The 16,472-nt window shown below is 38.5% G+C and overlaps 1 protein-coding gene across 22 annotated transcripts in view; it reads right to left on the bottom strand.

The window, feature by feature from the left end:
- The window catches only part of ESRRG (estrogen related receptor gamma), a 464,785-nt gene that overhangs the window by 117,598 nt on the left and 330,715 nt on the right, over positions 1-16,472 (bottom strand). For all 22 annotated transcript variants that reach the window (XM_065679881.1, XM_065679878.1, XM_065679888.1 and 19 more), the window contains one exon: positions 8,482-8,897. In XM_065679881.1, coding sequence (XP_065535953.1) covers positions 8,482-8,884 — 403 coding nt within the window. In that variant the 5' untranslated portion in view covers positions 8,885-8,897. The remainder of the gene's footprint in view (positions 1-8,481; positions 8,898-16,472) is intronic.

Below are 16,472 nucleotides of genomic sequence, written 5' to 3'. Positions count from 1 at the left end.
CTCTTTAATAGAATCATGCAGCTCTGGCTGATGGAGTAACAGTGTATATGTAAAACTCCTGTCTGAAGTGCCAGGGGATAATTTGTATATTCCTTTCAGTAGCATAATGGACTTTTACAGTTTGGCAGTTAAACGGCTGAGTAATGTAAATTAGTATGATGTTTGAAAATAAAAATATATGTCAAATCTTCACTCCCCAAACACGCTACCCTGTGCTTTAATAATACAATGGGATTTATGCCAACGCAAGTCCCCTTTCTTTCTCTTCTTTTAAAAACAGTTCCCTTTTTCTACTAACTTGCTAAACTTTACTACCTCAGGAAAATGTAAGAAAACACTTAAAACACACTGTGCCTACTGAGAGCAATGTACTCACTAAAAATATGATGCCATTACATCTTGAGATAGCAGGTGAGTTCCTAACACTTACACTGCATAACAGGCTTTCTGGTTTTAGACACTTCACTGTCAGATCTTCACACACAGCTCGAGGGTAAGTGGGCCAAGATACCTTTCTTTCACCTCACAGATGAGGTTTGGAGGTCACCTGAATTGAGATGTGGAGTCATAGCATGATTTTTATAGTACAGAGACTTACTGAATGGCTTTACAAGCCAGCCAAACGAGTGGACTTAGCCAAGGTTCTCAAAACCATTTTGGCCACTTCTTGCATGGAACTGGTAACCAACACTTAAGGTAACAGAAGCCAAGAAGGGAGAACCATGATGAAGAGGCCACTAAAAGCACTGAGTCTTACGCCTTAGCATCTTATCCCAGATGAAGTTACTGTCATCAGCAGCTACAACTTTAAAACCTCACAGGTATAAAGAGTGCAAAGCTGGCTCTAGAAACTGGCTCCAGTCCATGTGACAGGCTGAAACAGAGGACTCTCTTTTCCAAAAATACTGACAAGAATAGAAGCTGCAGACAGCAATTCTTAGCAGAAGCAGTATTTTCCTTTTCGCACTGCAACATTTGATATTGTGACACCAAAGACGTAAAAGGATGGCTATGAGCTAATGGAATATGCTCAGAAAATCTGTGGACAAGGGTAAGACATGAGGAAGACTGAGATACAGGGTGAAAACACGTTTGGAAAGACAGGCCATGAGCTACTTCTAAAAACAGGAGGAATGTTGAGGATACCAATATTGAAACTTTTGATATGTGGGAATTTAGGGCCAGAAGAAAAAATAAAAAAGAAAAAAAAAGGTAAACCAACAGAGGGGAATTATTTATTCTTTCAGTGTCATAATTTTATGCTATAATCAGCTCACAAAACCATGTTTCAGTATCTCTACCTATATTCAATAATGCCCCATTTTTCTCCCAGACTTTCTCCTTGAGCTTCTGTAACCTGCTACACTTTTTCCAAGAACTTGTATTTAAAAAGCAAATGTTATTATTCTTAATAGAGGCTACTGCACCACTGGATTTCAGTCTTTCTGCAGTAACATTTACCCCAGGTACCACCTTCATTCATTTTTCCTGGGTGAAAGACCCAAAGGAATACACCGGCTTCTCTGTGGACTCTAGAAAATGAAAGGATTACAGCTGTAGGTCATATGGGAATTAACAAAAGAAAAGTCTTTTGAAGAGAGACCGAAGAATCTAAACCAACGCAGAGTGCACTACAGTACGTTAGGTCACATTTTGATATATAACCCAGTCAGAACAGAAAAACTGTTCTTGAGTGTTGTGGTTTAAGAGAAACTGAGAATTGGGTGCTTTTGGAAATAGTCATGGGCTAACTTGGGGAAAGAAGGATACAGAAAAAGTCCCAGATGGACTTGAAAACATCTGTGATGTTTATAGGTCTTAGCAAAGCTGAACAGAGGAAAGTAAAATTACTTTCTCTCAGGTTAAAGTTTCAGCTCTTGCAGATTCTCTTTCCTCACTCCGCAGTCAGAACTCACATGAATTTAAGTAAATATTTTCACAAGTACGAGTAATCTTATCAATAAGGTTTCAGAAATGTGGTCAAGGTTGGAATGAGGCTGGATTTGAACCTAACTGAATCCAGTTTGTGCTGACAAATCTTTCAATGGATTCACCTGATACTGTAGATAGCTCTACGAGTTACAGACCTATGAATTCTCCTGCATGTAATCTGGAGCTGTTGACTGTATCCACCATTCTTCGTGACTTCAGAAACAATACTGCATAGGCAGAGTTACAGAATATGGTTCCTAAATATCTCAAATATGTATTTTTTTTAATGGTAGGACCATGTATGAAGGATTATATTTGTGCCCCAGTTCCTTGTGTTGCCTTTCGTGTTACAGTAAGAAAATCAGAAGCATCAGCTAGTGTGTATATGTATATATAATAAATATATAGTTTAAGATGGTATTTGACAGACTGACATAACCAGCACAAAAGTACATTTTAAATGAAATTACTATATTGAGTTGCTTAAAAGAAACCAATGTATTATGTTACTGAACTATAATATATTCAGAACTTCTAAAATGTAGGGTTTATTTCTTTTTCTTTTATTCCTAGAAAGCCACATCAATGGAGATTTAAAAGGAAAATGTAAAAGTGATGCTAGTTCACCTGACTACATAACATTTTTGCATCAGACTGTAACTTCATGCAAATGGGATTCCAGCATCATGAAAACCACTGCAATTTTCAGTGTGAGGCACTACCACTGGAGTCAAGTTCTTTATCTTCAAGAGAAATTAAGGGCATTTGGGTCATCTTAAGAGAGAATCAATGCTTTGAAGACACAAACAGAACCAGTCTCCTGCCACCTGAGAGTCGCTGAAGAGTTGTCCAAGTCAGAAAAGCAAAACCTTTCTATATTTTGTTCCTACTGGTATGTTATCTAGGTTGATTTTGATACATTCTATCAAGGTATCATGGGAAATTGTCATTGCTTGTTTATGAGCACACAGAACATCTCAGTCTGCAAAGCTGCAAACCAAACACTGAAATAAATCACTTGCTGAGTCTTCATGTCTCTAGTTTCGAATAGACAGAGCTTCATAAGTAGGCTGGAAGCTTTCAGGGATGTTTATAACAAATAGAGATCCAGCCCTAATTTTTTTTTTTATATATATATATATATATATATATATATATATATATATATATATATATAAGTATAGACACATATAAGCATAAACAGCATATCAGAAAGATATGCTGCTTATAAACAGTACTGGTAGAGGGTGTGTGTGTATATATACATATATATACGGTACACATATACATATATATATACACATACATATGTACATACACACACGCTATATATATACACACATACACCCTAGACCAGTACTATTTGTAAACAGCGTATGACTTTTTCTCATGGGTTTGAAATAGCCATGCCCAAAACAGGATGCTCATTCTTATTTCCTAATAATCTAAATACAGCATACAACTTACAAGGCTCTAAGGAAAGCAGAGATAGTAAGAAGGAGAGAACCATCTGTACACTTTTAAACTTTTCTCTGGTTTTCAGATTTCAGTGTGGTTATATTTTATTGGCTTACCTTGTTTGGCTGCCACAATTACACAATGACATTAGGACAGGACGAAAAGACATGTTGGAAGGAGTTAAAAATACTCGCTAGTTTGGTTAGCCCATAGGCAGAGAGAAATCAGGGGAAAAGGGAAGATAGCTATTACTGCTTACTTAAAAATCTTCTTTGAAAGAAATGCTGATACACAGACTTTCACTTATATAAGGAAGGTGAATGATTTCATCAGGTAATGATATATTCATGTGACATTTAGTGTTAGGTTCACTGGAGGGCTGGCATCTTTGGGACAGAACCAAGGTCCAAAAACTATTGCATCAAGATGCAAGCCTCCACCCTACCTTCCTATAAAAAACTTTATAATTTTAGCTACCAGTAAAGATGCTGAAAAGCCATAAAATCTTACTTAATTTCCTTCCATTTACTCCACAAAAATGATGTGTAGTATTATAGGAGTCAGCTTTGAGAGATGCAAATTAATCTTTGGAAGCCACTTCAGTCATGGTCAACTTTGAAGCAAACTTTAGGTTGCCTTATCTGAATTTACATAGCTAGTTCTAACTTTCCTGATTAAAAACTTCTTGATTTAAAAAAAACCCAAACAAACATTTATTGCAAAGCATTTGTATATTTACAGATCCAGTTGGCTCAGTAATGAGTAAGCACTCTAAGGAGGGTTGAAAAACCTGAACGCTAAAAGGAGTAAAAACAAGTGTGAGCAACCAAAAAGGCGAACAAAGTACCAAGCAGTTTAATCTAGCTCCTAGCCTGGGCAGGCTTTGCAGACCACAGGAAGTACACTACAGCAGAACTGTGGAGCTGAAGGCATAAAATGAGATGACAGTCTTGGTGAGTTCACATAATCACACAAAAGACAACAGTATTCCCAAGATGGAATATATCTTGCTCTTTTTCGGAGACACGGACAGGCAACAACTCTTAAGGATAAACCTACTGAATGAGACAGTGAGGGTATGATTCCAGGGCTACATACTACCCATTGCTTTATTCACTCTGTATATAAACGTAAGATATCTGTCTCAATAGTGCTCATCCAACAGTTTTTCCCTTAAAAAACAACAATATATAAACAAAAGAAACCCCAAACAAACAAACCAAAGCCCAAGAATAACAAGGGCTATTGAATGCAAAATGTTTCAGCCTTTATGGGAAAACACTGCCCAAAGTAAGCTCTGACAGGTTTGGAGCAAGCCTTATGAGGAAGGCAACCTATCAATACCTAGGCTTTTCACACTGTCTTTTCATGATAGTTTAAAGAGTCCAAAGATGACAGCCCTGAAGATTTAGAAGGAGGAAGCAAGAACACTGTCTAGATGCAGACCATTACTTTAGAAAGATGAAGGCTAAAAAATAAAACAAAGTAATAAACTGCCTTTGAATCTCTTAAGTCCCATCGTCCTCTTACTGAAAGCAACAATACCATTTCAGTCTGCTTGCAGAAATGTTTAAGTTACAGGCACTGAAAAATTCCATATTATTCATGCAAAACGTGTACTTTATGATAACTGAGCAAATAATGAGACATGTATTTACGCTAAATTGTCACCGCAAAATATCTAGTAAGTACAAGACCTCTGTACTGAACATAAGACTTTGCACCCAGCTGAAAAGTGAAAATGCTGTTTCGCTTTCCTTCTTTTAATGAACACTTGGAGTTTCCAAAGTAAGGCAGCAGCACAGCAAAAACTGTGGAGACCCTAAAAATCAATGGACCTCTAACTATTTTTAGACGTTGCTATTTTCTCCTGTGGCTGATGTTAAGCCAATTTTTGGGAAGATTTGGCTGTGTGTGTGTTTCTGTGAGATGTTTGCAATCAGCCACCACGTAAATTATCCCAGAAGCAAACTGAGAGCTGCAGCTGAGTACTAGGCTGAGCAGAGAACATTCAGTTCTCCTAGCCCTGATGTGTCACAAAAAAGGGGCAGAACATCATCAGATTCTGCTATGACCTAAGAAGACACCAATTTTATATACTCAGCTGCCTTTTTTGGTGGGTTTTGTTTTGGGGTTTTGGCCAGGTAATTTCTTGTTTCTAATTTTTTTCCTAACATCACTGATTTTTATTGTAATCTATGCATTCTTTAACCACAGCCCCAAATATATGTCTGTGCTATGTTAAAAATATATATTTCAAAAAAGACAAAATTACTCCTCCTTATTATTCAAGACAGTGTTCATTTAATTTCTTCACGTTTAAGAAAATTAGCAGGGACTGCAAGAGGCAGTAAGAGGATGAAGAGAAATCCATCAGCCAGGAAAAGACATCTTTAGACTAAATTGCCGGAAAGGGAATGATAATCTCCATTACCCTTAAAAACAGGTGTATGCTCTACATTAGAGTGATATTCACCTCATGTAAGGGGTTGCTAGGCACCCTGTGATGCACTTTGTCTTATGTCAGATGCTGGTGGTGTAGAGATACTGCACAGCTGCCTGTGGCTTTCAAAAGACTCCTCTGAAATGGAAAGAATGGAAAGACTCCCATTGACTTAGCGGAAAGGACATGAGGTCTCACGTGAACACAAGATGTGCTTCATAATCTAACTTTACCAGCTCAGCCTTGAGCTCACTGAAGTCAGGGCAGTTTTGCCCATGACTTCAACAGGAGCAGCACTTGGGTTCTATGAGTCTGAGCTAATTTAGTAACTGATGAATGATAAACAAGAAAGGTCTGGGAAAAGTCAAACATTCATTTTTACTGAATCTATAATTAACCCATCACAATTATTAGCATTTAAAATAAGCGCTTCTTTAAGCCAAGACATGTTATCCTTACAAATGCACAGTTATAGAATTTAACACTTCAGGTAATCTGGTTTACTCTTCTGTACTTATAAATTTCTTGGGTTTTTTTCTGTTTCCCAATTTTGTTATTTGCAGTTATGCAGCAACCTTTAAAAACAGACATAGTATGTGGTATGAACCAGGAAGTGAAGTGATAGAGGGAAGAATGACATCTAGGAACACTGAGACTAAATTCTATCATCGAAAGCAAAGAAATCTCAGGGGAATTATTCTTCACACAAGCTTCAAGGTAGGATCTGCCCATGCAAAACACGAGTAACTTTTTCTTTTATACTTCTTGCCACCTACCACAATCCATGGTTTGATTCACCCAAATAAGTAGCTTCCACTACTTTGGATAGTATTGGAAAACTCTTAGTAGATCTGTGAGTTTAGTCAGCACCATTTCTGAAGATGCTGCCACAACATTATGATGGTAACAAACATCCTATTCTTAGTTTTCTCATTACTGCTTTTCCATTTGATGTTTGGTTTTGCCTTACTGCGTTATTTTTCCTGTCTTCACAGCACTGTCACCTGCTGATGCAGCAAGCGCTCTAACCACACTGAGACTGTTGGTACAGCTGCCAGTTCTATCTTGAGCTGTGTGGCCAAGTCCAGCATGCTAATCTGGAGAACGACGCCCCTGTCTTGTGCTTCCACGTCCAGAAACTTGCTGTCTATGGTGCAGTGTAAAATTGCAGGCTACCCATTACTGACAGAAGTCAACACTTCCATCAGCTGACGTTTCTGTGGCTCAAAATACAACTAAAATAACTGTGCATCAGTTCAGTTCTATAGGACAAGCTATCACACAGCAATTAAAATACCATTTATAACAACAGACTTGCCAGTTGAAGTTTAGCAAGCACAAAATATAAATTGCTCACTGGAAACATTTTTTTGAGGTTTTTGGAAAACGTTCTTGAAAGTCAAATGAAATCACCTCTTTTTTTTTTTTTTTCCACTTTTTCCAACACAAAAATTTGAAATGAGCATGCTGCCCATTTTACATATGAGTCCAGGCACTAGGAATCTTCACAGGTATGTTTGTTTACTAGCTGCAAACATTATAACATTTCCCTTATTAATTTTACTTTAAATATTGGAAATGCTGTATTTAAGAAAACTTGATCAAATGTTTCAAACTTTGGGTTATATGACGTAACAATCTGAAATCAACTTTATTATCCTTCATGTAACTATTTTCTAAAAAGAAAAGTATGCCACCAGGTTGCATTGTCTTCCCTGAGAATTCCAGGTGCTCAACATCTATGAAAAATCAAGCAGGTTTTATTGAAGAGCTTAAATTTAGATTTAGCAACCTAATTTTAGTCTCTGAAGTTTGAGTTTAATTTAAGGTGACACTATATTCCTGTGCAGGCCAAGCCTGGCCTCATGTTCTTTAAATAAAGCACCTCCAATTATACTTGAAAGAATGATATCTAAATCAAAGTAGAAGGTTCTTTTGTCTCCATTGGTTCTGATGCTAGAACAAGGGGTTATGAAAATTATCCCATTAGTACTGACTTATGACAAAATATGTGGTGTATTTGTAACAGGTATCAAGAGCAGATGAGTACAAAGTACTGGGCAGATACCAAAAGCTGCCAACTTATGCTCCTTAGAATGTGATCTTATAGATAGTTGTTGAACCTGTTTAAGGCCACTGTCTATCGTATTGACCAGTTATTCATACACTGATACTCACAAAGCACTACACCATTTGATCTTGTTCCAATTTCAAATGTACTAGTGTTTTAACCAAAATAAGCTGGATTTCTGTAACAATTTCCAGTATGGTAGTGGTATAACCAGGAGTAAAACGCAAGTGTGATCCCTGTGTGCCAGCCAAAAGGTGTGCTCAAGAGGCATCCATGACAACCTTTGGAAAATAATCAGTTTTCTACTCAACAATCATTTATGGGAGTCCATGAGAAATTCATACAGAAAACAAATCTGAATGTGCACCAGATGGCTTCAATGTTTTTCTACTTTTCGTAATCAAAATCAATGTGGCTTCTTTCCTAAAGAAGCCCAAAGAGGCTTTTTCATGAGTAACTTCTGTAGGACTAAACACTATGAAGAATGAAAAGATATAGCCTGAAGTCCTAACAGGACTGAGTCAAGGATCGCACTATTAGAGCAAAAGAGAGAAAAGAAGCTTAAAGAACAACCAACCTTGAATTGTCCTCTTGAAGAAAGCCTTGCAGGCCTCACAGGAAGCCACTCCATAGTGGTACCCTGATGCAATGTCACCACACACCAAACACAGTCTTTTGGGCATCGAGTTCAGCATATATTCACACTTGGTCTGTGAATCTTCAGCGATGGTACTGGAGCAGTCATCATACCGTTTCCTGACCGGCCCGTTGCCCCCAAGCCCTGTGGCTGAAGGGTAGAGGGGAGGTGAGTCCAGCCCGTTCTGATGTCCATTCATGGTGGAACTGTAGCTCCCGCTGGCGTCTGAGGAGCCACCGGGGCTGTGGTGGTTGATGCTGTCCGTCAGAGAGGCAGGGCTCGACGGTTCCGTCTTGATGTACGACGAACAGCTAGAATCAATGTGTCGATCTTTGCTTGACATTCTGCAGAGAAGCCTGTAGTGGAGAGAGAGAGAGAAAGAAGAATCTGTGTATTAAAGACAGCGCTCTTTAAGGCTGCTCTCTGGAAGGGTTAGGGACTGCACATCATTCATTCATTAGTCAATACCTCTTGTTCTACAAGAAGGTAATCAGCATAAGGGCATGACAGAGCTTTGTCAAAGCTCCAGACAGGCAGTAAACAAAAACTTTAAAGAGACCAAATCCATCTGCTGTCCCCTCCACCTGCCCTCTAGGCTACGTGTCAACTTCATACCAACTCTGGATTCTGATCTTGTCATCCAGCAAGTCAAAAAATTAAGGAAATCCCATTAGATGACTTGGCTATTAAATGTCATCTTTCTGCCATCACTACTTTCCTTATATATAAATCCCATCACTATGAGGAACAAATATTTCCGAGTTTGATCACATAAAGGTTCTGTTCTGTAATTAATATTTGTCAAGACCCTTCACTAACACATATCCATCAGCTATTGATCTGATCCCAGAACTGAAAAGCAAGTCTTCTTTATTTCCCTTTATTAATACTGCTTTATTATAGATACAGCTATTTAGCAACACAGTAGCACACCAGTGGGAAACTCCAACAAATTATTAAGGCTGGACTCCATTTTCAAAAAATCTAAGTGAAATGATTCATCAGCTCTGCCTGCAATTACTTTCCAGCCATTATCTTCAGACTAACCAGTAATAACTATGCTGCTATCCCATATATCTGCAGCTCTATAGGAATGACATTTTATGTGTTCCACTCTTGGATTTAAAAAAAAACCCCAACATATATTAGAGGAAATTTTAGATAGAAGTTTGTCTTTCAGAAGGTGAGAATCTTACTCCTCAGTTCTCACATTTTCAGAATTAAACATTTCAAACAAAACCATGTAACACTTGATTTGACAAATTAGTGCTTTATATGGGGGAGGGAGGAACCTTCTTTGTCTAGTCATCCCGAAGATTTTTCTTGGTTTTAAACATATTTTAGGGAGAACAAAGGACAAAAATAATAGTTAGAAAGCTCCAAACCAGATCCTATCTTCATTTTCTCCCACTGTGATTATAAGACCACAGTAGCAAATGGCCTACTCAGCATTTTCCTGACAGTAAACTCAGAGGCTGCCGAAGTACAGGCGACAGATATGAGCATTTCTCTAGAAACATTATCAGAAGAAAAGCAACGACCCCATAAGGCCACCCACCCAGAGCTACAGATTCATGTTTTCAAAGCAAACGCATGAGGCCAGACAATCTGACTGACTTAATTTTCCAGTCATTTTTGAGCTCTTGCTTTCATTTTTCACCTTTCTGTGTATAAAGTAAAATAACAAAAATAAAATCAATTTCTGCTTCAAGATCTGGAATCAAGCTCACCAATGGAAAAACAGGCATAAATCCAGAGAGTTGGCTTCCTTTCCAATGAGGGAAACCAAGATCAAAGCCTGAGCCTTCATTAAAGATGCCCACTTAGGATGAAATTTACCCTAAAATCAGTGCCCACAGATCTTATTTAGGACCAATCAATTGCTGTGATTTTTACTGTAAAATACTACTGGAAACAAATGACACGTGAATTTGGGAAACAGCCAAACCGATGTGCAGAAACATTGCCATCCACACTTATGACCAGTACTTATTTGGGGAGGTAAAAGGAGAGAGCTATCTGGTGCCAGTAAATAAACCAAGGAAATGGGAAGGTTAAAGCTGTGAAAATATCTTATTACACTGGACCACCTGCTTGTGTTGTCCTTTCTTCAAGAACTGAAGGGGGGCGGGAGGGAAATCCCCTAGCCAGCCTGCAGTAGCGTGTGCCTTTTCTTCTGCATCTGCTGCCTTGTGGCTGTCACTGTTAATGAGCGCTGTAATTATTAGACAGCTCTCTCTTGTCTCTTTAGTTGCACTCTGGGCTAAGGACTTTTCTCAAGTCAACGTTTGAAAGAAAACGGGTCGGCACTGACTTCCAGCAGCTCCGTGAATTTCCTTTAATTTAAAGCACTTATACCACCCCTCCACTTATTACGTGACAATTACTGGACCTTTCTCACATACATTATGATCTTAGACTAGAGTTAGAACTTATTAGGGTACTAAAACACTGTGTCTCCATCTCCTCTCTCTTTGACACTGAATTTTATATAGCTATGATTAAAAGCGTCAATTAACTTTCACGTTCCACCAACTTATTTTGTATATTACTTTCCTATATACTAACAGCAAGGTGCTTTCATTGACTAAACAGGTAGTTGGTCTTCTTTTTACCTCCCATCTTCTGAGACCCCACATATAAAGTCTCAAAATAAGAGTCTCCACCTACAGCTTGATGGCATGTTTGTGCCTAGGACACCCATTGCTGGTTTGGTTTTCTCAGATTTGTGTGATAATACACTCAAATGTCACCCTTCCCTTCCCATAAAAACCATTGGCAATTACGTGGTTGTCCAAATGCACGTTGTTTTAGCTGGTGCAAAAGCAGCTATCTCCCACACCAAGCGGTCAGAACCAGCATACAATCTCAGTTATACAAGCATTATCTGATCACCAGTGTTGCTTAGGCTAAAGCTAGTCTGCTGATGCTTCTGAAGTAGCAGTTTCTGGTACTAACCAAGACAGAGCTGCTTTTGCCTACAGCTTCAACAGTACAGTCTTGATTGGCGCATGCTGGCAAAGCACAAATGCAATTAAAACATTAACCATTCCAAAGAAAAGAGAAAACAACAGTGCCTGACTCCGAGGACAAAAACTTTCCCGATCCCCTGAAGGCGAAGCAGAGGAAGGCTGGGTACTAGCTGTGGGTGGGCAACAGACACCTTCGGCTTTCCCTCCTTTGTTACTGTACCACAGCTTGAACAAAAGTAATTCAAGAGCCATCTTACATGGATGGCAGGTGTGACCACCATCAAATTATCATGCTGAACACTTGGAATAATGCCTAAGCCAGATCTCTGTAAAATCCCTCCCTCAGTTCCCTCCTAATTACTACTTAGCTCGTTACACTGAAGAATTCCTAGACACCATTGCATTATAATCTAAAACTACAGTTGGAGTTTAATTCTCTCTTCCTCTCAGAGTCTGAAATTCTACAGCTCTATTATTCAAGCCTGAAATATTCACAACTATCTATAAATTCAATTGTCAGCCAGTGGGTTTTATTCTAGACCTCACTTCAATCTAAAATTAGAGGCACTAAAATTCACATTAACTCTAAGAGGAATGTAGTGAATAAGACTTCATTTCAAAAGAACACCTTTTTGTCAGAAAGAGCTATTTTCAAGATGATGGCTTTATCTGCATTCAGAGAGAATAAGCCCAATTCCACATTGTGCTGTTAATGCAAAATTTTTAGGTCACATTGGATTAATAAAAATCTAAATTTAGTTAAGGTTTATGAATAGAAATAACATGTGTCATATAAAAACGTGCAGTATTTATTTTAAAGCCTTGGTGGGGTTGTTTTTTTTCTTTACTAGATCTTAAGTCAAACAAATGGCAGCTCCGTTTGGGATGAGCTGTTCTAAGGTTAAGTTTTCTAACAAATGGTAGCTCAGTAATTTTAGGGAAAATACCTAATTGGCTCTAGAAGCATTTCCATGCCCTATACAAGAGAAACCACACAGGGTGCTGCAAGCCTTGAATAATATGCAATATATAGCATGGCTCTACACATCTCTACTAAATTTACTTCACAACTACTCTGCTTAAGTTAAACCTGAAGCCAGTCACTGCTGACAGAAAGGTACAATGAGAGATCACTTCAATATGCAACTCCTGCTTTAAACAATAGTGAATAAATTGTAATGCTATGTGCTTATGAAAGGTTGAATATATTAAGAATTTATTAATGCAATCACATTTGTATTTCCATCTACCTGCCACATTACTAATGATATTGACAGTGCTGACACTGGTTAAATCAGTATCAATAGACAAGAGGAGTGCAAAAATTAACTGCATCTGATTACAGTATATAGCCTTAAAAAAGAAAGCCTTCCCACCCGAGTCACTGGGAGCTCTTTATATTCCATCCATACATGCAATTGGTTTAGAAACTTAACTTTTTCCCCTCATATCCCTTCTTACCAATACCTAAAGGAAGTCAAAACAACATGCCAATACTTCATAAGCCGTAAACACATTTCAGGCTCACTTTTCCAGTAGGAAAAGCTCTGCTTACAGCATCATTCACTACTTCAGACCTGCACTGGTGGTTTCAGTGACAGTAATAATTAGTCACAATAATTAGAGCGAGCGCCTTTATTGTAGACCAACACAAAAGTCTGGTTTTACCTGCACATGAAATTTCCCTTTTCTTGAAGAGAGAATTACCTTATTTCCAGAAATGTCAGAATAGGTTGTTAGCAGTTGACATTTTTAATGACAGCTGCTACATGGGAGCATCGGTGAGGCAATGTTATTATGCACACCTAGGAACTTTTTACACCAACAGTGCAATCCATCTGATCTTCCTAGGATACATCCCACTGACTCACATAGATGTCAACCAAAAAGGTCTCGTTATCCTCAAGTGTTAACTATGGAAACGAATGCATGAAAGAAGGTCTTGGTGTAGGCGACACAGTTAAGTCTATAGCGGAGACAGGAATGGAAGCCAGCTCCTTGCTTTGACCATAAAGATCACAGTCCCTCTCACGTACCGTGCTTGCTTTCGGTATTGTGTCACAGGTCTACACCAAAATCAAAAGGCAGAAAACAGTGCAGCATGTTCCAGCTGATTTCCCACACTCTGCTTCTCTGAATGTAAGAGGATAAAAACGTTTGTGAGGATAGAAATGAAAATGTTGCTTCTTGCTTCAGCACCCATGACAACACCTCAAGACTCTCACTGGGTCCTGTTAAAGAGCTGAGTAACAATTTCAGCCGAGCGGGTTTACACTGAGCATTTTTTTTCTGCTTCAGCTAATTGCACTCTAGTAAAGTGGCAAAATGTGAATCACTTAGGAAAATGGGCACCAGCTGCTATTGTCAGAGAATGGAGATGCCAAAGAAAAGGAAAGCGACTGAATGAAGTGTCATGTCAGAAATCAACGGTGCAACGTGTGATTTGAGAAAACATGACTACTTTACAGAGACAGGGTGTCATTATGGCATCACAGTAATACGATGCTTTGACAACTGCTGGGTCTAACATATCATCATTGCATTAAGGTGCACTGGCTTAGTTGGGAGAAGGAAAAAGAAAGGACTTCTTTTAATAAGGAATATCGTAAGGCCTGCTTGGTTAACCTAGTGGATGAGATCATTAATTGCAAAGAATTGCTAATCTCATGCCATGCACAGACAAACAAAACTGTTATTATGCATTACATCTTCATTAATGAGCACACATGTGCAACCATGTAGTAAACAGCACCTTGTACAAAACAGAAGGGCTGCAGTGGTGTGTTTTGTTTGTTGGTTGGTTTGTGTTTTTTTTTTTTTTTTAATGTTAAACGTTTCACTGGGCTTTGTAATTTCTTCTTCCTTTTACATTTTCTTGAAACCTTCACCTTGGTAAGGCAAAGCAAAGCAAGCCAATGATGTCTTCCAGAGCATCTGCCACGGCCACCAGCAGCCAGAACAGAAGAAGCAATGCTTGAAGCCATCATGTTGTTACCAGCAGTGGCCTGAGTTAGCTGATGACTACTGACAGAGGATACAGGTTCCCAAAGAGTTATTACTGCTCCATATGCCATCAACCAAGCCCTGCTAAAGCACCTCCTACACAGAAGTCAGTGGAAGATCACACTTTTGAGTTTAGCAAAACAAACCATTTTCTGAGGTCCTTCACATCTGTATCTATTCTGAGAGGCTGCACTTAGCTTGTTTTCCATGCTGCTTTTTCAAGTGGCTGACTTACAACTACTGCAGACCCTCCAAAATGATGGGGAATTATTTGAACCTTCCTCCTCCCCCCATATATACATATTCATTATGCCTTCCCTTTCTGTTTCAAGTTGATTCACTGTGCTTCCTGACTGATACACTTTGTTAACAAGAAGGAAATGATCCTGAGATACCCCAATGTGTTGCAAATTATCATTGTTGACAGCTTCTGCGTTTAAGGACTACATCTGATGCAACAATGCATACTAGCATCATTTATCTTTAGCTCATTTCCTTGGACCTATTTCAACTGAGGGTGAGCATCCCTTGTTTATAGCTCTAAATACTGTAAGTGAGCAACTGGCAAATCAATAAAACTGTTAAATGCATAATAATACCGTGCAATTACTTACATGATGTTTTGCATAATTAACTGTCTGAGGTGTTCTTTGATATAATGGATACTCAGAGTACAGAATAACCTATAAGCCTATAAAAACACACCCTGTTTATAACGCACAGAAATTATCTTTAAAACTCTCATTCTAATAATCCAAATCAGGCTTTGGCACTGTATGACAGAAAGCATTCCTTTCCTGCCAAGTCTAAATCAATTCTTACGGCATTACTTCATAACTAACGTGATATTTCACTGATGATGACTATTACCCTGATTACTTGGAAGTAATGCAGTAATAGCAAAAATACACTTAGATTAAACAAACTACTGCTATTTAATCAATATTATTGAGACAAACTAAGTGTTTTAATAAGTCTGTATAGATGCACTAATGCTGGTTTAATTAAATGTATCCTTAGACATGCACAAGCTCTGCAGCATACAGATCCTATGGCTCAACAGGCTGCAACATCACTCTCGTGAATTTAAAAGCTGAAGCACTCAAAGCCAACAGGATTTAAACCCTTTCAGACTGCAAAATGATTATTCTTTACCTCAGATACTCTTTTGGGAACAAAAAGCAAAGAGGGAAGAATACGCAAAGACCCTGCACGTTTGAGCCAAAGCAACAGACATCTGAAGAGGTGCCAGCCAGCCCTCAGTGACACAGTATTCAATGCATCCAATATATGTCACTGCAACACACTTACAAAAACAAACAAACCATCCTCCAACTGAAAAACAAAAACTAAAGCTGATATAAACATCACAAAACCGACCTTCTTATTTTCACATGCGTATATAACACATGCCCTGTTAGCTCTGTTATGCACCACTACTAGCAGGCCATCACCACCCAATGTTTCCTGCAGAAAAGACTTGCCTATTTTTACAGATTTCATGTATTTCAAGTGGGAAAAAAATGGTTTTTTGGTATGCTCTGATAATTCCATTTTCAAATACTGCGGGGAAAAAAAGGGGGGGGGGGGGGCGGGGCTGGAAAATACTGACAAGAAGACAACACAAGTAGATGGCACTTAAAGTCATCCTGGAATACCTGAGAGTTATACATAGAGGAAATACATGATTTCGTCTTTTGTGCATATATTATGGTTCTGATAGAAATCAAACTTTAGTAAATACTACATATGCCTATTTTTAGGTTTCTCTTTTTCTCCTGTGCTTCTAACATTTTTACACAGAACACGGCTGCTGTTTGAAGTTATAGTCACATCATTACGATTAGGCTTATTACCTTCTCCCATGTACTGGCTTCTAGCCTAGCGTGACATACTTTCATTGCTGCAATACTTGACATGCCTCAAACAAGTCAGTTCTGCAGTGAGACTGGAGAG

The sequence above is a fragment of the Lathamus discolor genome, chromosome 5, assembly GCF_037157495.1.
Source record: "Lathamus discolor isolate bLatDis1 chromosome 5, bLatDis1.hap1, whole genome shotgun sequence".
Taxonomy (NCBI): Eukaryota; Metazoa; Chordata; class Aves; order Psittaciformes; family Psittacidae; genus Lathamus; species Lathamus discolor.
This window is presented reverse-complemented; position numbering and strand designations above follow the sequence as displayed.